Source organism: Microdochium trichocladiopsis (genome assembly GCF_020744255.1).
Source record: "Microdochium trichocladiopsis strain MPI-CAGE-CH-0230 chromosome Unknown B0I36scaffold_13, whole genome shotgun sequence".
Lineage (NCBI taxonomy): Eukaryota > Fungi > Ascomycota > Sordariomycetes > Xylariales > Microdochiaceae > Microdochium > Microdochium trichocladiopsis.
In genome coordinates, this window is record NW_025763556.1 from 237,509 (window position 1) to 259,858 (window position 22,350).

The 22,350-nt window shown below is 55.3% G+C and overlaps 8 protein-coding genes across 8 annotated transcripts; 2 read left to right on the forward strand and 6 right to left on the reverse strand.

The window, feature by feature from the left end:
• Positions 1-389: 389 nt before the first annotated feature.
• Positions 390-772, reverse strand: B0I36DRAFT_369147 (uncharacterized protein; the record flags this gene model as incomplete). Its single annotated transcript, XM_046159725.1, has 2 exons — positions 390-541; positions 670-772. 2 exons carry the CDS (start codon positions 770-772, stop codon positions 390-392), a joined length of 255 nt encoding a protein of 84 aa, XP_046005125.1.
• A 767-nt stretch (positions 773-1,539) lies between these two features.
• Positions 1,540-2,943, reverse strand: B0I36DRAFT_369148 (uncharacterized protein; the record flags this gene model as incomplete). The annotated part of the gene is made up of 2 exons (XM_046159726.1): positions 1,540-2,357; positions 2,505-2,943. The coding sequence occupies 2 exons, from the start codon at positions 2,941-2,943 to the stop codon at positions 1,540-1,542; spliced, it is 1,257 nt and encodes a 418-aa protein (XP_046005126.1).
• Positions 2,944-3,572: 629 nt separating this feature from the next.
• B0I36DRAFT_278011 (voltage-dependent anion channel) lies at positions 3,573-4,685 on the reverse strand (the record flags this gene model as incomplete). The annotated part of the gene is made up of 1 exon (XM_046151430.1): positions 3,573-4,685. A coding segment is annotated over exon 1 (1,098 nt), but the record flags the coding sequence as incomplete, so codon positions are not given.
• A 2,545-nt stretch (positions 4,686-7,230) lies between these two features.
• B0I36DRAFT_224812 (Phosphoadenosine phosphosulfate reductase family-domain-containing protein) lies at positions 7,231-8,073 on the forward strand (the record flags this gene model as incomplete). Its single annotated transcript, XM_046149059.1, has 1 exon — positions 7,231-8,073. A coding segment is annotated over one exon (843 nt), but the record flags the coding sequence as incomplete, so codon positions are not given.
• A 1,578-nt stretch (positions 8,074-9,651) lies between these two features.
• On the forward strand, positions 9,652-11,294 carry B0I36DRAFT_436245 (NADH:flavin oxidoreductase/NADH oxidase; the record flags this gene model as incomplete). The annotated part of the gene is made up of 4 exons (XM_046162809.1): positions 9,652-9,829; positions 9,923-10,632; positions 10,730-11,059; positions 11,120-11,294. The coding sequence occupies 4 exons, from the start codon at positions 9,652-9,654 to the stop codon at positions 11,177-11,179; spliced, it is 1,278 nt and encodes a 425-aa protein (XP_046005129.1). The 3' UTR covers positions 11,180-11,294.
• On the reverse strand, positions 11,295-13,463 carry B0I36DRAFT_338331 (uncharacterized protein; the record flags this gene model as incomplete). The annotated part of the gene is made up of 2 exons (XM_046155743.1): positions 11,295-13,280; positions 13,366-13,463. The coding sequence occupies 2 exons, from the start codon at positions 13,458-13,460 to the stop codon at positions 11,381-11,383; spliced, it is 1,995 nt and encodes a 664-aa protein (XP_046005130.1). The 3' UTR covers positions 11,295-11,380.
• A 3,648-nt stretch (positions 13,464-17,111) lies between these two features.
• B0I36DRAFT_397550 (aldehyde dehydrogenase) lies at positions 17,112-19,338 on the reverse strand (the record flags this gene model as incomplete). The annotated part of the gene is made up of 8 exons (XM_046161584.1): positions 17,112-17,484; positions 17,590-17,905; positions 18,068-18,128; positions 18,190-18,405; positions 18,481-18,538; positions 18,695-18,724; positions 18,791-18,920; positions 19,015-19,338. The coding sequence occupies 8 exons, from the start codon at positions 19,336-19,338 to the stop codon at positions 17,198-17,200; spliced, it is 1,422 nt and encodes a 473-aa protein (XP_046005131.1). The 3' UTR covers positions 17,112-17,197.
• Positions 19,339-19,963: 625 nt separating this feature from the next.
• Positions 19,964-21,884, reverse strand: B0I36DRAFT_436248 (uncharacterized protein). Its single transcript, XM_046162810.1, has 3 exons — positions 20,822-21,884; positions 20,703-20,750; positions 19,964-20,636 (listed from the first exon to the last, which is right to left on the reverse strand). The coding sequence occupies exons 1-3, from the start codon at positions 21,841-21,843 to the stop codon at positions 20,096-20,098; spliced, it is 1,611 nt and encodes a 536-aa protein (XP_046005132.1). The 5' UTR covers positions 21,844-21,884; the 3' UTR covers positions 19,964-20,095.
• Between the last annotated feature and the right edge of the window lie 466 nt (positions 21,885-22,350).

Consider the following 22,350-nt stretch of genomic DNA (forward strand, 5'->3'; position numbering starts at 1 on the left):
CGGGCGCGTTTGGGTTCGTGTCGGGGGCCTTAACGAACTTGTCTCGCGCAGAGCGAAGCTTCAGTTGAGCAATGCGCGTTGGCGACTGCCCTAGGTTTTGGCGCTGTGCAGGAGTAAACTCCTCACAAGAGATAACTTGGTCATTAATTCGTATATAACCCCTTAAACCATACGCTTTCAGCACCACAAATCTAATCACAGACGAGACCTATGAACCCCCCTCGACCAATCTGCCAGATTGGCCAGGAGCCCCTTCTCTGTCCTGCGCATTGCGAGTTGCGCATCTAGCCCCCCTCCCCAGCCCCGATCATGCGCTGCGCCTCGCTTCAATATCTGCCACGCCGTGGAATGCTCTCTAGTTCGCACGCGCTTCGCCTCCGGTTCGTGCTCTAGCAAGGGCAAGGGAAGACGCAGAAGTCGCAGGGAATCGGGCAGGGGATGATGAAGCAGAAGCGGCCGGGACACATGCCGCCCCTGCCGCGGTCGCCGCCGCGGAGGCCCATTTCTTGCTGGCTCGGCTCGGGGTGTGGCTGCTCGGGGTCTGTGAGACACGACATCTGGTTAGCGACAGGTCGTCTTTTGGGGGGGACGACTGCGGGAAGCGCAGCAGGAGCAGTGAAGAGCGAGGCTGGGTGCAATGGTGGAAAGAGGGGAGAGGGGGCTTCGTACTCATGGGCTGCGAGACGATGGGTTGCTTGTGGACGACGGGCGCCGGCTGCGCGATGACGCCGTCGACTGGCTGGGCGGGCTGTGTGTTGGGCGTGGCCGTCATGATGGGCGGTGTTTGTGGTTGTGGTCGAGGAAATTCGGATCGCGGGCTTAAGTCGGGTGCTTGGTGGGCACAAGAGCGGTGGTGTTGTCGAGAGGACGGTGCTGTGTGTGCTAAAGCGCAAAGTGCGAGGGCAATGGTGATGATGTGAGATGGTGTTGTCAGTGTGAGAGATCCAAGAGCTGAAACGTCAGCCGTGGCTGTGTGTGGAGGAGAGGCTGAGCCAAGCTGGACACCTCCTGGGGCCCTTGCTCGACTTGCAAACCCCAAGCCTCAGCGACGCGTGGACTGCGCCAGGACCGTGACGTCACTGCCGTCATCCCCCAGCAACGGGCTCCATCACCTGCTGTGTGTGTGCAAACAGGAATAATCCACTGTGTCTCTTCCCAAGCTTTTCTCCCCCGCCGCCTTCTTTTTAACCTTATTTCCAGTCGATCCACTTGCGCCCATTGTGTCCCTTGGACCCCTCCCTTGGAAGGGGACATGGGCCCGTGTGTGCATCAACACTTTTGCGATCCTCGGCACCGAAAACAGCATTTGAACCAGGGCACTGAATGCGCGAAGCCCACTGCGACAAGATCCCAGTCGACCGGATCAGCAGGCCAGACAGATTGTAATGGATAGCCCCAATCCTGGGACGGCTTGAGATGGCCCTTGCCATCAAGTCGGGATTTGTGATCACGGATCACTGCGCCGCCAGAACAAAACAGAAAGATTCTGCAGTTGCTTGTGTTTCCATTCGTCTACAGCAAGAAGTCGCACCAAGGACGTCAGCCCCCCAACCTAGACTGCCATCCCGCTGTTCCAGGCTCGCCCGGCTTTCGCGAACTCTCAAGCAGAGCCGGCGGCATCCCTGCAAACTTGACATTCGCTTCAACTTGTGAGTTGTAGAGGTTATCGCCAGGCGTGATCTGGTATGGCCCCCATCGGTTATTCTGCCCATGATCGGCGCTCAACTGGATGTTCTCCGCTGCCGCCGCCGCCGCGCTCTCCTTCCTCACGAGTGTCTTGTCGCTCTCCCTGCCATGATACCCTTGCTGTCCTGGCGGCGCATCGTAAAAGTCCCCGTCTATCCAAAATGCATCTCCGGTAGCTGCCTCGTTTCCATCTGCCAGCTCGCCAGGGGCGGGGCTTGGTGCTAAAGGGCGCCGCTGTCGTGCTTTAATCTCCTTCCACAGACTCCAGAATACGGCAAAGAGGAGGGCAAGGCAACAGAATACCACGGCAGTTATGGCGCCACCCAGGACCGCCATGCTTTTCTGCCAACCTGTCCAAGTCAGCGGTTCGAGTGATGGTGATGTATTTGTTGTTGTTGTTGTTGTCACTGACGACGTGGCTGAGGCGACAATGTTGGCCGGCGGCAGAGCACCGGGCGGAATGTCTGTGCTCTTCCACACAATTTGGATCAGCGGCGCGTAGATGTCATACTGGGACATGGTGGAATTCCCCGAGCTCCAGGGTACGCTGCGCGCCTCGACGGTTGTGCTCCCGGGAGAAGTGCACCTGACAAGGTCCACGGCTCCGGTCGAGAGGACGAGCCTGCAGGTCTGGTGACCAGAGCCGTCCACTGTGGCCAAGAACGCGGCGTCTGGAGGCGGGCGACGGCGTGTTAGCAGTGGCAGTAAAATCCCGCTGGAGGGTTTCGCCTGCGCTCAAATCATTGCTAACCGAGGCACGTTATGAAAGCCCTGGGAAGGGGCACTTGGAGACAGGCATCCTCCTGGAACGAGCTTACCTCTCAAGCTGCTGATCGTTGGACAGCAACCCACTGCAGTTTCTCCTGCGCTCAGGGGGAACTGGAACCTGGACTCGTGCACACCATACGTAGACGCGACCACAGACGTGAATCCCGCCGGGCAGACTATGCCGGGCGAGTACACGCCCCAGCCGCCCAAAGCGCCGCTCGTCGTCGTGGGGCCACCACCATTGTTCGTCCTCGGTGGCCAGCATGACTGCTCGTCAGCTAAGGAGTCGGCGACATCGGGGCGACAGGCCTGCGCGGCAAAGATGACGGAACATGTGTCGCAGGCTGCGTACACCCTCTGGCAATCAGACGGGGGAGTCCACGCCGTGGTGAGCGGGCCCAGATTAGTCCGTGTCCTTGTAGCTTCCTGGCGCCCGTATAACAACAGTCCAGGAGCTGGAGTCGCCGTGGTTATTAGAGTTTGGAGCATGATGCCGGCAGTCCGTCCAACCGAGGAGGTCAGCACGGACCGCGCTGTGGACCCCAGGATTGTGAAGCTGTTATGCCAGACTGACTCGAGTTCGTCCCCAGCCCTATATTCAGGGTCGTAAAACGGGCACGGGGAGAACGAGGGGCAGTAAGTACGCTTATCCATCTCCTCGGAGGGGGACGGCCGTGGCTCCTCCCGGTCTACCCCTCAAGGCACCTACGAGCGAGCTCCTTCCTTTGTGGTCAGCTGGGAAGGTGGTCATTGTAACCTCAGTGCCCTGGTTGAGATAAGCATGCCCCTTGTTCAGCGACTTGGATTCGTGGGGGCTAAAATACCTCTGTAGCACCAATCAAAAGATCTGGCGGTGATGTTGTTGGCCCTGCAACCCTGTAGCGACCCTAGATTAAGCCAACCAGACCAAGGACGTCACCTGCGCACTATCCTGCAGGACAGATTCAACTTCGGCTCCAGAGTGCAGTGGCGCCGACGATCGTTATGGCTGCCATGGCTGGCCAATCAAATGTCTCCTTGCCTTGAAAGATGTCATGCATTTCTGTGAGAGAGAATACTACCATACTTTACACGCTCAGCTTGTTCAACGGCCCCTTCACCTCGGGCGCCGTGAACACCGTCCACTTCTTCCCCGTGGCCACCCGTGCGACCAACATGGACGAGACGACAACCCACATGAAGATGACCACGACCCCAAAGATTGTGCCCAGTGTCTGGAACGCCACAGACGGCAGATTCCGCCCCATCGCGAGCGTCGACGTCGCCAACACACCTAGTGGGAACGTACTCGCCCACCAGCCATTACTGAACGGCACGCGCTGCCGCGTGACGCTCAGCACGGCAAAGAACAGCCACAGCATCGCAAAGCCCCAGAGCATAATGGCAATCACGAATCCCAAGGTGAAGAGGATCTTGGCCACGAGCAGTGCGTCAGCCACGGCCTCGGGCCCCCCGGTTACGCCTCCTGCCGCCGCCCTCATGGCCGGCAGGGTCTCCGTGACAGGGAACACGCGGATCGCCTGCGCGCCGAGCTGCTGGAACGCAAAGCCGCCCTGGCCCAGCGCGCCCAGCGGGAGGAACGTGCTGAACATGTGCTCCGTGGGCGGGAGCTTCCAGGTCGTGATGCGCAGGTAGTAGATGACGATGATGGTGAGGGCGGCGCACAGGCCCGTGCCGAGGATGACGTAGCTCACCAGGATCGTGACGAGGGCGTCTGGCGGGGACAGGACGGACGCCACGGCGCTGCCCGTCGAGGAGGCCACGATGGGCGACACGATGGGCAGGAGCCAGCCGGCCGTCATCTTCTCGAGGTCCGTAATGCCGCGGTGCCGCGTCTGGACGAGCCAGGGGACGCCCAGCGCGCAGGCCAGGCTGATGACTACGTCAATCCACCAGATTGCCCACGCCGTGGTGGCCCACCCCGTCGACGTGGCCGTGTCGAAGCGCGGGACGATGACGTTGACGGTCATGGTGATGAGCGTTGCGAGGCCCATCGGCATGGTGCCCAGATACATTGCCTGGCCCGGGTCGCTGATCATCATGACGAAGAACTTTGGGTAGAACACGTACCGCAGGACGGTGGCGGACAAGATGACGGAGTAGAGGAAGATGTTGAGGCCAAAGAAGAACACACTGAGCTGGAACAACAGCGCCTGCGAGTCGGGGTAGGTCTCGGAAAAGGTGAAGAGCAGGATTGACACAATCCCCGTGCCCATTGTGCTGCCGTACCACTTGAAGTCGAAATTCTGGATGATCCGCCAGAAGCCACTCTCGACGGGCTCGATGACCCATCGTGTTGGTGGTTCATCAACTGATAGCGAGGTCGAATTTGGGCCGATTGGCTGCACGAGATGCTCCGTGGATTGATGCGGAGCGACATAGGCACTCCCTTTCTCCACAGAACTGTAGGCATCGCTCGTGAACGAGGGCTTCGCCTGAAGATGCGGCTGGCTTGGAGCGCCGTACATGTTGACGCTGACGTCGCCGCCGTTCGAGGTCCATGCTGTGGGTATAGGTGTGGTTGTCGACTGCTTCTCATATGCCGCCGCCTCCGCCTGAGCAACCTGATTGACCCACGCCGCACTTCTTCGTCGCTGGCTGCTGCTATCTACTGACATGTTCCTCTGCAGGCCGGGGGCTGTCTCCATGCCAGAAAGGTTGAGATTGATCGTGATTGGCTGGCTGCTGACCGACGGTGATCGCCTGGAAACGGTTGGCCGTCGCGAGGGCCATTGTGACCGCCGACTTCCAGACCGGAAGTTCTGCTGCTGGCTGCTCGCCTGCCGCCGATGTCCTGGACGCGAGCTCATGCTGGGCTCTCGTGTGAGTCTGTTCGGATATGCTTGGGCGTAGTAGCGCCCTCTCTCCATATCTTCGTGCTCGTCATCGGTCATTGTGGAAACTGCATCAGACCGGTCGTCGTAGCCGGCATCAATAGCTGGAGCCGGACCGGTCGTGGATTCTCCTCGTCTACTCATGTTTCTTTTCGTGATAATGAATGAATGCGAGGGCAAAGGTGTCAAAGAATGGAATTAGAGAGACCGCTCAGCAGTCACGAAGAGAAATGGCGGGAATGACCAGCATGTGCTAAAGGTAGGACCAGAGGGAGGCCGTATGGAATCATCGCGTCCAGCATGGTGGAATAATACTTTTGGTTTCTCGACAGTCCAAGCTTCCAATGCGTTGCGCGTCGAGGACCGGGTGAAACGAAGGCAGGCAAGGTTACTTCTGCAATGGCCCGGTGGGCTCTCCTCGTCCGAAACTGTGGATGAAACCCAGTGGAGTAGTTGAGATAAAGCGATCGACAACGCCAAATTCGGAGTCAAGGCGGGTCCTGCGGTACCACTCCGAGTCTGTGCTGAGGTGCCCGAGAGCCGCCGCTTGCCGTTCATGACAGAACATTAACCTCTGTGCGGGCTGCCGGACCTAGTACGGAGACAGACTACCATGCCATTCAATGGCCCGGAAGACAGAGACACGCTTTGCCTCAGACTATTCCTCGCTATCTAGCGAACTCCTGTACGCGTGCCTTCTGCTCGAAGTGTGACATACTGTGCCTGGGCTATGGGCGCGACCAGCGTCCGATATCCGCCGAGCCGCACTTGTTGTGGAGCGTACATACCTTATTCAAAGTTGTTTCTCTGCCCCTGTCACGGCTTTGATACAACCTTATACGAGGATGTTAAGATCAGAGATAAAAATGGAGTAGTGTAACCCCCACCCACCCCGGAGGGGGGGCATTCTCCATAAGGCGCTTGGCGAGTAGGGACTAGGGGCTTCCCTGACTCCGTGTCGAGACTGCCGTCTTTGCCCATTGTCCTAGTATTTGGTCTGTAGCCGAATGGTCATGACTGGGCATCCCTGGAATGGCGGGCATCGCAGTCCGACTGCCGCGGGCAGCTCATCTCACCTACTGATCAGTGCAGGCTTGGCAGGCGGTCCGCGATCCACACGCGAAACAGCTCGATGCCTGCGAGCTCGATTTCTGAGGCCAAACACGCTTCAATCCCTTGTCTGAGCCTTTTTGATAGTAACACCACTATTGAGCAGAAGTATGGCCACAACGACTCACAACTCTTCAGCAATGGTCTGATTTGAGCAACTGCAATGAATCGCCGACTGGAACCAAGCTCCACTATCTACCCCAAGCCAGCCACGAATGCTAACGATGCTACTTGGCGGCGAGAGGCATGAGCTTGGATCAGCAGTGGCCGGTCGATCTCAAGTCCCAGTTCTGTAGCTCGATACTCGCGAGTGCCAGCTTATAAGTAGTGGCAGCCGTGTCTGGAGGATAACCACCTTCTCCGTTGTAGTCTGTGGTCTTCTGTGAATCCAATTCCAACTCCATCTATTCTTTTCTCGCGGCTGGATCCGCATCATTAGTTTTTTTTTTTTTTTTTTTTACCCTATTGCAACATCGCACCCCTGCAGTCACAACATCGCCCCGACACAATGGACTCCCCCAGACTCCAGCAAACAACGCTCGAGATGCCACTGCTGGCATCCCCACTGAGAGAACGTTTCTCTCCCCTGCGCACGGAGCTATACTCGCCACTCAAAATCCAGCACGGCCATGGCGTCACCTCCATCACGGTCCACGATGACAACGAGGATGTAGTCGAAACCATTTCAGTGGTCGATAATGACTTGCACCTCGAGGAGATGTCGTTCCGTGGAGAGCATGAGGATCTTGATATAGAAGCTGACGACTCAGACTCTGCATCCCAGTTCTCCGCGTGCTCAGCTGGGTCATCACCAACCTTGCCTCCACCCGAGCCCCTGATTCACCTCACACCCACACACCTTGACCACCTCAATGCCCGTTTCGAGACCATGGAGCCCCAAGCAATTCTGCAGATGTGCACGCTTCTCTTTCCGAATCTCTATCAGACCACAGCCTTTGGATTGACCGGGCTCGTCATTCTGGACATGCTGCACAAACTCGCTACGCCCACCTCCACCTCCACTTCTCCAGCAATCCCTCAACAGCCTGAACTCATCTTCCTCGACACCCTGCACCACTTCCCTGAGACCTACGCCCTGGTCGACCGCATCAAGAAGCACTATTCGTCCGCAGCTCCCCTCACAATCCACACCTACAAGCCACAATCCTGCTCGACAGCCGCAGACTTCGCCGCACTCCACAACTCCCCGGACTTGTGGACGACCGATCCCGAGCGGTACGACTTCCTCGCCAAGGTCGAGCCGCAGCAGCGCGCGGAGCGGGACCTCGACGTCGCGGCCGTGATCACGGGCCGCCGGCGTTCCCAGGGCGGCGAGCGCGGAGCGATGCCCGTGCTAGAGGTCGTGCCCGCCGACCCTGCTGACACCAACAAGGGCAGCAGCAGCATGATGATCAAGATCAACCCGCTTGCCCGCTGGACATTTGAGCAGGTCAAGACGTATATTGACGAGAACGGGGTGCCTTACAACGAGCTCCTCGACAAGGGGTATCGCAGTGTTGGGGACTGGCATTCCACCAGCCCGGTCAAGGAAGGCGAAGGGGAGAGAGAGGGTAGATGGAAGGGGCAAGGGAAGACGGAGTGCGGGATTCATAACAAGAAGTCGCGGTACGCGATGTTCCTGGCGGAGATGGCGAGAAAAGAGGCGGAGAAGGCAGCAGAGGACGAGGAGGCACAGAAGGGCGTGTTGGAAAAGGACGAGAGGGTGGCAGCGAGTGTCGAGGAGTGGAACGCAACTGTTTCGCGGGCTGTGGGAGGTACCGAAACCCAGTCTTCTCCCGGCAGGAAGATTGGGTTTGGTGCTTGGCTTCCGCTTCTTGAATCTAGGTCATAGGTTATGGACGACACAGTGTTACCCAAGGCTAGATACATACAGAGTCACGGTTCTCTCTAGCCTGTACCACGTCAAGATGTCGCAGTAGTTCCTTCATTGCTTCAATTGCTACCAAAAGCGTACATTTATCATTTTTGACTAGTTATCTGTTTATTTCATTCGGGTTTCCGAAAACCCACATTATTATGCGGAAATTGTGAGGGTCCTTTTTGGTAACCACTTCGTATGTGTACTTTCAGGAACTGTTTGCTGGATATCAGAAAAGGAACTAAACAGTCTGGCAAAAACCTTTCTAGGCGGTATCGTAGGGAAAGGTTCCGGATGCACTTTCAACGCAGCATACTTAGTAATGGATGTTTTGAGAGGGATGCCCATAGAAGCTACCGTGTTAGCGATACCATAAGGTGACTTGATATTCTAAATGTTTATGCAACTCATCTGTCGAACTTCACGGGAGCGACCGAGTGGTTGGTCCTTCCGACGCAGCCCAAGAAACGCTGTAATGACGCCCGAGTCTCTCCAGGATAGAGAGTTCAAGTTCAAGCCACGGAGCCCTCCGCACAGAGCTCCGAGGGGTAACTAAAAGCAGCGCCCGGGAGAGAGGCTACTGGGCCAAATGGTGTGCTGTCGAAGTAAGCAAGCGGGCTACTTGAGTAAGCACCGTCTGCCTGCTCTCTTCATCCAACGCGAGAAAGCCACAGCGGCTCGTATGGTAAAGTATAGTGCTACCAGTTATTACCCTCAGGGGGTGCCCGCTACACACCGATTTTATGTAGTTATTTGAGTAACTGCGAGATAAGATATATAGTGGAGATTGGCCCTATGCGGAAGACCCAGTGAACATCCGTTTTTGTTGTATAGCAGATGTAACTATCTAACACTGGGTAGTCTTGCGATTCATTCGGTACTGTCACCCTTCTCGCGCTCCGGGACATATTGGAACGGACTTGGCTAGAAGACAGTTAAATGGGGCTAATAAGTGACCGAACCAATCAGATTGATGCGTGCGCGGATCTAGGACCAATGTCGTGCCGTCCCCACCTTTCCGGCCCTCGTGTATTTCAGTTTCTCGAACCCCGGCCAGCTCCGGCCCCACGCCTGCCTTCGAAAATGATAGGAACCTTGGGAATCTGAGACTCGTGTATTTCAATTTCTCTTCCACCGAATGACCTGGTGGGGACCTAGTCTCGACGCCAGCGGTATCATAGACGCTTCCGCGACTTGAGTTCGTCCGCTAATGACTGGCCAAGGGCCTCCATACTGGCTTGTTTGACGGGCATTCAGATATAAATTCCAGGCACATTTTCTAGACTTCGGAGAACAGTGATTTCGTGAACCAATGCTCATTCCTTTCTTCCGGTACACCTCTGTCCCAGCTTTTTCAAGTGGCCGAACTCCGCCATGGAAACCCTCCACATCAACAAGCCTTTCACGTTTCCTAATGGATCCACGATCCGCAACCGCCTTGTGAAGTCAGCCATGGCCGAAGGCTACATGGAACCAGACTGCCTCCCTGGTGACGGCCTCATCACGAACTACTCTCGCTGGGCACAGGGCGGTTGGGGCATGCTGATCACTGGTGCGATAAACCCTCGTTGCGCCTTGGAGTCCAGCCAAAGCATACGGCGTGCTGTCTCAGAAAACTAACGAATCGAGTCCTTTGTTGGATTAGGAAATTACATGATCGACCCCAAAGGCATGTCTTTCCCGGGCATGCTCCTCGTCAACAACGATACCGTCTCCCGAGAAGTCCAAGTCGCGAAGCTCAAGGCCTTTGCTAGCGCCGCCCGCGCCAACGGCACCAAAATTATTGCGCAGCTGTGCCACCCTGGCCGTGCAGGCATTCTCATCCCCGGCCGCGGCGGCAAGAACATCGCTCCCAGCCCAATACGCATATCCTTTGGGGACGGCTTCATCGCCCGCGCCCTGGCCGCGTTGATGACCGGCACGCCACGCGAGATGACGCGCGAAGATATTGACAACATTGTGGGGAAATTTGCCAGTGCGGCCAGGCTGATGGCCGAGGCCGGGTTTGATGGTGTCGAGCTTCACGGCGCTCACGGGTACCTGATCTCGCAGTTCTTGTCTGCCGAGTCGAACCAACGGACAGACGAGTATGGTGGATCAGCGCTGGATCGCACGAAATTTGCAGTGCAGGTGATCGAGGCGGTCAAGGCGGCTGTGCCGGACGGGTTCATCGTTGGGATCAAGCTTAACTCTGTCGACTATCAGACTGACCGTAGTGCTCAGGCGACCAAGGAAGGGCACGTGATGAACACGGAGAAGCAGCTTCAAGAGTGCGTTGATCAGTTTGGCGCAATCGCTGCGGCGGGAGTCGACTACGTCAATGTCAGCGGTGGCACAATGGAAAATCCCCGGATGGTACGTTGTGTCTAGGTGACACGCTTTATTGCTTGTCTTTTTCTTGTCTCGTGTCGGCGTTGTCCAGCGCAGCTGACATACCCATGCATTGTCACAGGCCAACGGCCCACCGAAGTCGACCCGCACAAAGGCTCGCGAAGCCTTCTTTCTCAGCTTTGCTGAGTCATTCCGTGCCTCCTTTCCTGATGTCCCACTCATGGTGACAGGAGGCTTCCACAGTCGCACAGGGATGGAAGAGGCCGTGGCTGGCGGCGGGACCGACCTCGTCGGCATTGGCCGCGGGGCTTGCGCCTGCCCGTCGCTGCCCTCCGATGTCGTGCTCAACCCAGAAGTGGCCGACTCTGAGGCCCGTGTAGTGCTGAAGAAGTATCCAGTGCCTTGGTGGCTGAGCTGGGGCCCACAAATGGTTGGTGTTGGCTGGGAGAATGTGAGTGATGTCCTGCGTTTGCCCTCACTCATGAGACACAACAACGGCTGACCTAATTAGAATTTCTACTCGGCTATGATACGAGCTCTGGGTACGGAGCAAGAGGGCAAGAAGAACTAAGCAAGACGACTTTGTTGCCGCTTGGAGGGATTAAGCATTGGAGTCGCCAATCTAAGTCACTTACGTACTTTTCGTCCATTGCTTCAGACAGATCGCGCCATTCGAGTCCATGTATATGGCTGGCATATCGCTTTATTGTTTGGTTTCACGAGTAGCTTATAATATTTTCCCCGCAATGCAATGGTGTTGATTTCTACACTACTAGAAAACCCCCAAGATTTTAGCTATCTCGTCCACGCCACCTGCACCTGTCTGACCTCCTGGGCATCGGGCGGATAATTCACACAAATCGCCCATTGTCGTCCCATAGGGGCTGCGCTGCTCAAGGTCTCGTACTGCAGGCTCGCTTCTCGGCGAGCCAGCCTCAGACGGCCCTCCCACAACCGAGGCCGCGTGGGTATGCTGTGCGGACTGACCAAAGTGGTGCGACGTCGCTTGCTGCTGCCTCGTTAGAACGCTATTTGCTACAGCAGCCACAACATAAGAGTCGTATAGTCCTTCTCTCCGACTGGCGTCCTGAAGTAGCTGCACGGCACGCAGGACCGTGGCTTCCTCGTCACATTTGACAATCATGAGGAACAGGGGCGCCACGAGGCCTGTCTCAACACTGATGGATTTCCTGGCATCCCGGGCGGCCGAATCGGAGCTGGAGGCGTCGGCTGCCTGCGCACCATCGTTGCTGTGAATGATCGTCTCCGCAATGTCCAGGATGATCTGGACAGGGGTTTTCGCTTGCCGTATTGCTCCTGGCACTGCTGATGACTGTGCATCTAGGTAAGGAGCAATCACTGTCACCGGTCTGTTGTAGATGTCTGGATCCTCAGGCAAGCTCGACGAAAGGATGAGCCAGAACATGTAATAGTGCACGTAAAGCACGCCTGGTCCTGTATTCAAGGGCAGGACTGCATCCACGGCTGGTACCAGGCTCGCTGGATCGAAATGAGCCAAACATTCTACCTCTCCCCAGCCGTGCCCTGGCAATGGCAGCGACGTGTAGACATCTCCGCTGTTCTCGTGTCGTAGACTTGGGGTTGCGGTGGGTGACCTTGAGGAGGCGCAGAGTAATTTGCCGAACCGTGTAGCCCAATCACTGAAGGCTGCGAGCAGTAATGACTTCTCCGCGACGACGTCGAATGGAATTGAACTTGCCGGGCAGTCCCTGAGGTTGGCATATAAAGACATGTAGTGAATCGTGGAGGTCTGTAGGCGAGTCAAAACATGCTGGGCGTCCTCAAACGTGTGAAATGTGGCGTTGGCCACATCTGGTATCCTGCTCTCAATGTCCCAGTGTGGCTGGCGAAGGACCATCCGGCCATAGCGCGGCTGGTCGAAAATGGCAGCTTGAAGTTCCATGCGCTCCATCAGGCTCTCTAAAGCGACCATGTCTGCCGAAACTTCCCCGCGGGGGTTTCCTTGCCCTTTTAGCCCATCTAGCATCGCTCTACCGGCGGCGAGATGATGGAAAGCTGCCTCGACGTTGCCCTGGACGCTTTCAAAGCAGTAGAAGACGGCACAGCAGATGAGAGGCACAATCATGTTGGGGATGGAACTCCCCCTGACCTCTGTGGCGTCTTCAGTGTCTTGATTGCGGAGATACTTGCGCAAGGACCGCAGAGCTTTGTTGTAGGCGATGCTGGACTCGATCAGGGGTGTAATATATTGATTTGTCGGCGCATATACCCAGCCGCCGCCAGTCGTGTCAGGGGAGCGCTTCAAGCCGAACTTGCGGCTGTGCAGCAGCTGGTGAACACTGCTGAGGGCAACCACGGCCTGGCGGACGACGAGCTCATGCTGGGCGTGCTGAAGCACTATCCGCGTCCAGAAGTCGGAGAGGACATAGCCCGAGAGCTCGCTGGCCGAGACGACGCAGAAATAGTGCAGCAACTGGCGGTCCGCCTGGCTGCCAGGCACGCGGAAAGGAATCGCGTAGGATGTGACGCTTCCCTTGCCAGCAGCAGATGTGCTGAGGCATGGCTCAGCCTGCGCTTGGCCTGCAGTTGAGGCGTCTGGGACTATAGACGTGTAGCCTGTGCAGGTCAGACCGCGCTTGAGGCAACGCTGGCATGAAGGCTTCGCCTCGTCGCATTTGATGCGTCGCTGCCTGGTTGGCTCATCAGTCCAAGGCCGAGGGGTTGCGGCTTTCAGGGCAGAGGGACAGGATGGTTTGCTGTAGACATTCAACTCACTTGCAGTTGCTGCAACCTGCGCGAGACCGCGGGCCGCCTTTTCGCCTCACGACGTGCTGCGTGGATTCCATGGGTTCTGCCTTGTGTGCTGACATATACCACAGCGCTTGCGGGGGCGCCTGTGAATCGTACTTAGAAGTAAGTACAGCACGCTCAATCAGGGGGCGCTTATGCTTAGTCAGCGGCACGCCATTGGTGGCTCCCAATAGGCGCACGGGTACCCGTGCGTATAATATTACACGGGTACCCGTGCAGATTCTGCTTACAGCTTAGCGTGTCTTAATTCCCGCCGACATCGCAATCCTGGATCCATATCCGGGGTGCACCCATATCAGCAGAAAAGGTCTGTCTTGACCTTCGCTGGTGATCTCAGGTGCTGTCAGCATACAATACTTTACGCGCTACAAAGCGCGCTGAGGTGCTTTCGTGTATTTCTTTTATTACCATTACTAGCCTCAGATTTGTCTCCCGATGGCAGCTACTAGTAGTACCCACCATTCATTTCCCGATGACAGTCTCCCTCCGGAAGGCACCTACGAGTCCCGAGATACCTTATTTAAAGCTATCAACGAGTGGGCGTACACAAGAGGCTACGCCTTTGTTACGAAAAGGTCAACAAAGGAAAAGACAGGCAGGCTCTCAGTCGTATATGCATGTGATCGATCATGTCGCGACTACGCCTCTGGAAGACCGCGCCAGCGAAAAACATCTACGCGAAGTACCAACTGTCCGTTCTCTGTACTAGCAAAAGAGTCACGAGACAGCGGCACATGGACAATACGACACCGACCCGACCCGCAGTTTGCCCAACACAACCACGAGCCAAGTTTACACCCATCCGCCCATCCTAAGCATCGCGCACTCGATACGGAAACGATCACTCGTCTATCTAGCCTCGCAAATGCTGGCGTCGCACCTAAGGAGATTCGAACGTACATACACCAAAACACGAGTTCGATTGCAACGCAGCAAGATATCTACAACCGAATCGCGGACAGTAGGCGCGAGATGTACGAAGGGCAGAGCACGATCAATGCCCTAGCTAACCGGCTTGACCATGAAGGTTTCTGGAGCCGTTTGCAACTTGATTCGGAGAACCGCGTAAAGGCTGTGCTTTTCGCCCATCCAGAGTCGCTAAGCTATCTTCAAGCTTATCCGGATGTTTTAATCCTCGACTGTACCTACAAAACGAACAAATACGGAATGCCGCTCCTAGATATAATCGGAGTAGACGCTTCTCAACGATCCTTCTGTATCGCATTCGCATTTCTTAGTGGAGAAAGCGAGGAAGATTTCGTTTGGGCTCTAGAGCGCCTCCGGTCACTCTACGAAATTAGCAAATCCCGCCTACCTTCAGTTATTCTTACCGATCGATGTCTTGCTTGTATCAACGCAATCGCAGTATGCTTTCCTTCTGCTGCTTCATTGCTATGCCTTTGGCATGCGAACAAAGCCGTCCTTCGATACTGTCAGCCTTCATTCGCTATCCAGCTACAACTCCAGGACTCCGAAGCCGACAAATCTGCGAGACTGAAAGAGTGGCATGACTTTTACCAGCACTGGCACCAAATTATTCGTTCTCCCACCGAGGCAATATTCGACATCCGTATGTCGACATTTGAACAACGCTATATTACAACGCATGTACGGGACGTGGCCTACATTAAAGAGACATGGCTTGACCTGTATAAGGAAAAGCTTGTAAAGGCCTGGGTTGACAGCTACCCTCATTTCGGTAATGTTGTTACTTCGCGCGTCGAAGGTGTCCATGCGCTTCTTAAAAGTCATCTGAAAACGTCGACACTCGATTTGTTTGAGGCCTGGAGGGCTATTAAGCATGCGCTAATAAACCAACTTGGGGAGCTGAGGTCCAACCAGGCAAAACAGCAGATTCGGTCTCCGATCGAACTTTCCGGTCCACTTTATGGTGTAGTACGGGGTTGGGTATCACACGAGGCTCTTCGAAAGGTTGAAGAGCAGCGGAAGCTTCTCCAGACGAGCAGTCCGCTACAACGCTGTACAGGCATATTCTCTCGGTCGCAAGGCCTACCATGCGTTCACAAACTTGAGGCTTTGTTGTCCGAAGGAAAAGCCCTTTGCCTAGGAGACTTCCATTCGCATTGGCACCTAATCCGGAGCGGCGCGAAACCTTTTCTCCAAGAGCCTCGCCAACGTATTGATATGACTAGTACCAACACTTCTTTACCGCGATCAAGTAACCGAAGGGAGCCTAGCGGCTTTGAAGCTGTTGAAGTCGCGGCTAAGCGAAAGGGACCTTCAACCTGTACTAGATGTCACCGTCTAGGTCATTCAAGGACGTCTCGATTATGCCCCCTAAAGTACGCAGAGCTACAACTTCGAGTAGAGGCGGCATCGCAACAGCTACGAATAACACCAGAGCCGCCGGCCGACACGTCGATACCTGAAGCTACGATTGAATTATCGACGTGCAGACCTCAACATGAGTCGCCAATTCCCGAACTTCTTAATAACTCGTCGGCCCAAGAAGGGATTACGGAACAGATCTTAGAAGAGATCGAAGCTCGGCTCTCAGAAAACGACCAGCCCTTACGACGAGCTAAAGAACCCGTCTCAGAGTACGCCGAAGAACACCAGCAAGCTCCGGAGCAGCCTTTAAAATACAGTGACCCAAAAGCGATTTACCAAAGATACGTCGCTACGCGAGAGATCTGGAAGAAGTCCCTACTCCCGGGTACCTATGCGAGCAACCAGATGTACCGGCAGGCAATGGGTTTACCATTACGGTATAGTAAAGCGCAGTACGATTGGTGCTTAGACCATAAGCAAATGACGAGGCGTTGCTTAACGCGAGAGGGTGAACGGGCCTGGACAAGGGAAGAAATGATGGCATATTTGGACTGGGATCGGTCTGAGACGGAGCGAATCGATGTTCAGGTTGCCCAGGAGTCGACAAGCGGTCTAGCTAATCGAAGAGGTATGGGTGATGTGTGGAGGAGGGCGGCACAGGACTGTGAGGAGCAGCAAGTTCTTCACCGGGATGATGATGAGTGTATTATAGTTAAAGGTTAAGTCAAATACGTTATACGTGTAAGGCAACGCACATACTGTGATCGGAGGTCAAACAGCACCTGAGGTCACTAGCGAAGGTCAAGACAGACCTTTTCTGCTGATATGGGTGCACCCCGGATATGGATCCAGGATTGCGATGTCGGCGGGAATTAAGACACGCTAAGCTGTAAGCAGAATCTGCACGGGTACCCGTGTAATATTATACGCACGGGTACCCGTGCGCCTATTGGGAGCCGCCATTGGTTGCATCGCCCTGCATGGGCATGACCTCCAATTACTGTCCATTGAGGTGAACTTGTTGGCTTCATTTCTTTCTTTGGTTTTTTATTTGAAATTTGCAATTTGAAAAGAAAATAAAACGAAGCATCCATCCACGTGCATACTAATCAATACCAAAGGGCGAGACCAACCTGCTTTCCTATCAGCGAGCCGAATCCTCGTCCCAGATGCCGAGAAGGAAACCAATGCTCAGCTGGGGCATCAGACTCATGGGCAATTCTGCCATACAGAGAGGTGAGTGATATCCGGCTGAATTACTTCACGCTGGGTCTCGATGCGAGGAGAAAGTGTAGCCAAGGAAACATATATGGATTATGTGCCCAAAAAGGAAGTATAAGTATGTCAAATTGTTACTTCAAGAGTAACAGAAACCAAAGCGATACAGCGTCCTCATGTCTAGTTTGGTTTTGTAACTGTCGAGTTCCATACACGCCCACGGCTCATGCGTTGGGCTAGTCAATTTGCCAGACCGGCCGACCTACGAATCCTGCAGCTGATGGCCTTAAGCCTTGGGCATCGTGATAGTCTGCGCATTGCAGTAACCTCGCAGTCCGACGACACCCCACTCGGCACCAAGCCCGCGTTTCTTGTGGCCGCCAAACGCCGCATCGGGGCGGAGGTCCAGGTGCGAGTTGACCCAGACACTTCCGGCCTCGAGCTGTGACGCGACTCTCTCGGCGCGCTGGAGGTCCTTGGACCAGACGGAGGCGCCAAGGCCAGCCTCTGAGTTGTTGGCACGGGCGATGACGTCCTCTTCCGAGTCAAACTTTAGGAGTGGGACGACAGGGCCTGTTGTGCAAAAGGAAAATGGTCAGTGACTGCGTTGGTATTTCTTGCTGTCATAGAACTCGAGGATACTCGGTCAAGGTCTAAAGCAATCGATCATGTACTTACCAAACGGCTCCTCCATCACAATCCTCGAGTTGTCCTTCGGGTTATCAATGACAGTGGGCTGCACGAAATAGCCCTTGCCCATAGCTCCGTCGGCGCCATCGCTACCGCCGAAAGCGACATTTGCCTTGCTCGTGTGCACATCGTCCAGGAAGCCCTTAACACGGTCGTACTGCATCTTGTTCTGGATGGGACCGACAAACACACCCTCGGTCATTCCATCGCCTACCTGGAGGGACTTGGTGACGGCGACGAACGCCTCGAGGAAGGGCTGGTAGATGGAGGCGTGCACGTAGATGCGCTTGATGGCGACGCAGATCTATGCCAAGTTATGGAAGGTCAGCACATGGCGAGATGCAGGAGATGGTGCTTTGGATCTCCCACCTGTCCAGAGTTGAGGAACGAGAATTGCGCAACCTAAGCGACGACAAGGTTAGTACAAAAACTCTAAATTTTCAGTCTGTGGGCTGTGACAACTCACCTTCGTCGCGGTATCGACGATATCCACATCGGGGAACACAATCGCAGGGTCGTTGCCCCCACTGCATGCCGTCAGCACCTTGTTTGCACCACACCCGGTTCCGGCGCATCGTGACCACTTACAGCTCCAGCGTCACTCGTTTCAGAGTCTTGGCGCAGCTCTGCATGACAAGCTTGCCCGTGGCGGTCGAGCCAGTGAAGCTGACCTTGTCGATGCCCTCGTGTGCGGTGAGCCATGGGCCAAGATTGTCGTCACCACTGAGAGCCTGCACCACACCCGGTGGGAAGAATTGCTGGGCCAGTTCGGCAAGCTTGAGGTTGCAGTATGGAGTAAATGGGCTGATTTAAGACGTCTGATTAGTTTTGATGGAATTGATACTGACATGAAGAGGGATCCGTTCAAATCAGACTTACGATGGCTTGATGATGAGCGCATTGCCAGTAACTAAGGCGGGTGCGATCTTGCCGCAAGCTGTGTCATGCAAAGAGTCAGAGCTGCTTCTTGCAAGTAAATCCATGGATCGAACAAATCCTAGCTATACGCACCCAGCATGACAGGAACTAGTTATTCCATAGTGTTAGCGCACTGCAAACAAGAGAATCTCTAGGGCGAAAATTGCGGACTCACAATTCCAGGGCACAATGGCCACGGCGACTCCTGTGAAGACGTACGGTAATCAGCTTATGGGTCTACTCCAGGGGTAGGAGAGCGGCCGTAACTCACCCAAAGGCACATAACGAGTCTTCACGATGCGTTCCTTGTTGTCCTCCACGAGTTCTTCTGGAAAGGGCAGCTTGGCCTGGTCCTCAAGCCACTGCACAGATCGGTTGAGTTCGTCGTGTGCGAGGAACGTCTAAACGCCGAAGCAAAAACGGGTAGTCAGCAAACAGCCTAGCAAGGTGCAGGCTACTTTTTCCACAATGCAATATGCTCAGGTGCAGACATACCGGCTTTCCTTGCTCTCTAGTCAACATCGCTGCAAAGTCCGCAGCATGTTCACGCAGGGCACCAGCAAAATCAAGGACAGCTTGTTGCCTCTGCGCGAGTGGGGTGGCTGCCCATTTCTTTGCCGCCACCCTGGCATGAGCTACAGCTTCGTCGACGTCTTGGAGGGCGCAGACAGGGACTTCTGGATTTGCCTCGAGCGTGGAGGGGTTCGGGGTGTGCCGAGTTTTGCTTGTCTGTACGAGCTTGCCATTGACGACATTGCTGAACGTAGCCCAGTCTAGCTTCTGCTTTACACCACCGTTGGTTTGTGTCTCGACTGTCATCGTGGAGAGTTGTCTCTGGAAATCCTGTACTGGTGTAGAATGAAAGGTGTGCCGAACCAAGAGGCAAGTAGGACGGCCAAAGCAGCAGATCAAGATATATATCGGCTGGACGAACCCACATTACACGATGATCTCTTCCAGCTAGACCGCTCAGCCGCGTTCGACCCTCCTTCAATATACTCTCTCCGCTTAGTTATGGCGTTGCGCTTGTTGAACTCTCCCCACTGTGGGTTTCGAACGGCCGCCAGCTCACATCGCTTGGAAAGGGAGCGCTTGTCTGACTAGTACCAATCGAGTCAGAACCAACGGATACTAATTCGCGCCTTATTGGTGCATTCAGCACAACGGGTGGATTTAGTAGGTGTCAAGCTCCGCACAGGGACCGCCCGTCCACTATAGTACATGCTCGCATGGAACGCTCGCACTCGATCGGCCCGACTATCGTGCCCGTTTATGGTCCCTGGCCTCCACTCGTCGCAGCATCCTTACTAGCCCTGCCCGTATCTTTTGTTGAATACTAGGACCCCGCCTGTTGGAAGTGGGTTGAGATGCACAGGAACAAGGTTGTCCGCATGAACACGTGGTTACATTCCGATCGTGCCAGACCTATTTGAACGATCGCCTTACCGAGAGCACCCTTGATTTGAAATTGGCTTCGCTGTGCTGTGCTATTCCAGTACATACAGTGCCACGTCAGAAAATTTGGCAGCCATGCGAGTCCTCCTCTACCCCACAAATGTGTGCAGGCCCGGACCCTTTATTCCCTTGCCAGTGCTTCCCACGCTGGCCAGCCACCCATGTAGTGGCTTTGCTCGGTCATGGCTAGAGGGACCTCGGACCTCTGCTGTAAAGCATGGGCGTCGTTCCCAGAGTCTTCTTCTTCTTCAGGCACCAGTCCGTCCTTGGATGGGACCGAGTGAGTCTTCCTGCGTCCGTTCGCAGGGATTGCCATTGTACTGTGTCTCGCGAATGCAACATGCTTCTGCTGGCCTGCAGATTGCGGCACCCCCAGCCAACCCGGTGAAAGCGACATCCCCATAGTCTCAAAAGCCGGTATGTCCGACCTCAGCTCTGGCCATATCTGGAACATGTCTTCGCCCATCGTGAACGCCCGGAGATCATTGATACGCCCCTGGAACGTGGGCGAGATGTTGTACCGCCCTGTCTGTGTGCTGCGGGTGTAGCAATCACGGAATTCGTACGGCCACAGGATGCGGAAGGACTTGGTAAACGTGCTCCAGAACTTGTTTGAGCAGTATCTGTGAGGATGGAAGACGAAACGCTCGCGGACACCAGGCCTGTGCGGCGGTTTTCCTATTAGCACGTCTTGGTCTCCAGCAAAAAAATGAGGGATTTGCAAATACCAAGTGAAATAGTCTGTAGCAGCTGAGTGCGCCATTGTTTGTGATGGTCTGAGATAGCAGATAGCCCAGTCAGCATGCTGAATTTCCCGTTTCTACATGCCGTAAGTCAGTTTTCATACCTAGCAATGTACCAGTCTGGCAATCGGGCCCTTCGTTCCAGCGTGGTATCAGCATGAGCAACGAGCAGAGAGTGCATGGTCTTCATTATAGCCAGCCGCTCTGTATCGCCACATCTCGAGAACAGAGTCTCGTCGATCTTGCGCAGCTGCTGCCAAGACGGCGGGAGTATGCCCCCCACGCTTTGAGCTGCAGCGTCCCAGCTCTCTGCGACTGCCCGGACAGGAATGTCCTCGGCGAGGGCATCTTCCACCTCGCTTATCTCGTTGCTCCACGGGATTGGCTCGGCCAGAGTGTCATTGGCGAATCTCCATAGATTGAAAGGTCTTATGACTTGGTCTGAAGGTCGTGGAGAACACTCGCAGGTATCGGTCGGTAATGTGGGAACGAAAGCTGAGCTTGTCGGTTGTGCTGTATCCGAGCTTGCAGTGAATATGCTTGCGCCGCCGGTGGCACTTGAGATTTCGTCAAATGCTTGGGCAAGCCAGATAGGGTCCAAGACGTTGACAGTAAGGTTTGAAGCCGGTTCTGGCAGTTCACTGTCGGCGTGGACTTCTGATAAATCTGGCGTGCCACTCGCCGGAAGCGTCGGCCCCGGGATGGCACCCGCCTTGACTGGGTTGCTGTCACCAGAGTCCGCGGCATCTGTCCTTTCTGGCGGCTGTTGGTCGGCTACTGCTGATCTTGAAGTGTCAATAGCACTTGTACCTGCCAGCGAAGGGTGGCTGGCTTTGATAACACGATTGATTGTCCGTAGTGCCTGGATAAGTCGATCGCGGTCTTCGACGGCTTCGTCTCGCTCTTTTCGCAAAGCCTGGACTGTGGCTGACGTGCCTTGACGCTCAAAGTCGGCTAGTAGACCTTCGAGATATGCGATTCGGTTCTTTGTCCGCTCCCTGAGCATGCGCTGACATCTCCGGTCCTGCTCGCGCTTCTTCGCGCGACGCGCAGCGGCCGTTGTGGATGTGCCAGGGCCGTTCGATTTGGGCGGCGATGATGACGAAGGCGTCTCGATTGAATCCATTAGTCTCGTCCTACCCGGAAAGCTCGTGAAGTGTCTTGAAGTGGCAGCATGAGGGTGCGAAAAAAGCTCCGGGACGTTCAGCTGATAGCACTTCGACCTCGGCCAGGGTTGCGGGGTTCCACGATGGTCGCGTACATACCCGATGCGCGCTAAGGCGAACTCGAAGCTACTAATCTCGAGCCTCTTCAAAGCAACGGCGTGTGGCGCAGGGATGCCGCCAGGGCTCTAGTGCCGATTGATCTCCTTTCCCCGCTTCCCCAGACCCTTTGGATCGGCTGTGAGTGTTTTCCGCTTTGGAAAGGCGAGTCAGCCTTCCATGACAGAGAAATACAACCCGCAACCCACGCAACCAAGCTTCATGGACCAACTTTCTAGGTCGGCAGAAACCATCTGTTGAACTTAGCAGGGCCGCTATTCGCGAAGTACTTATATAGGGGGGCAGAACATACATGTGCGGCAAATATAACGCAATGGCGCCGGTCGGTGCAACAACTTGTGACCATTACG

Bases quoted from the DNA above. Each gene is read 5' to 3' on its own strand.
- B0I36DRAFT_436248 (XM_046162810.1), bottom strand. From the start codon at position 21,843: ATGGATTCAATCGAGACGCCTTCGTCATCATCGCCGCCCAAATCGAAC. The intron at 20,751-20,821 runs GTATGAAAACTG...CTGCTATCTCAG, and splicing joins CCAGACTGGTACATTGCTAG to ACCATCACAAACAATGGCGC. The intron at 20,637-20,702 runs GTATTTGCAAAT...ACCGCCGCACAG, and splicing joins GCTACAGACTATTTCACTTG to GCCTGGTGTCCGCGAGCGTT.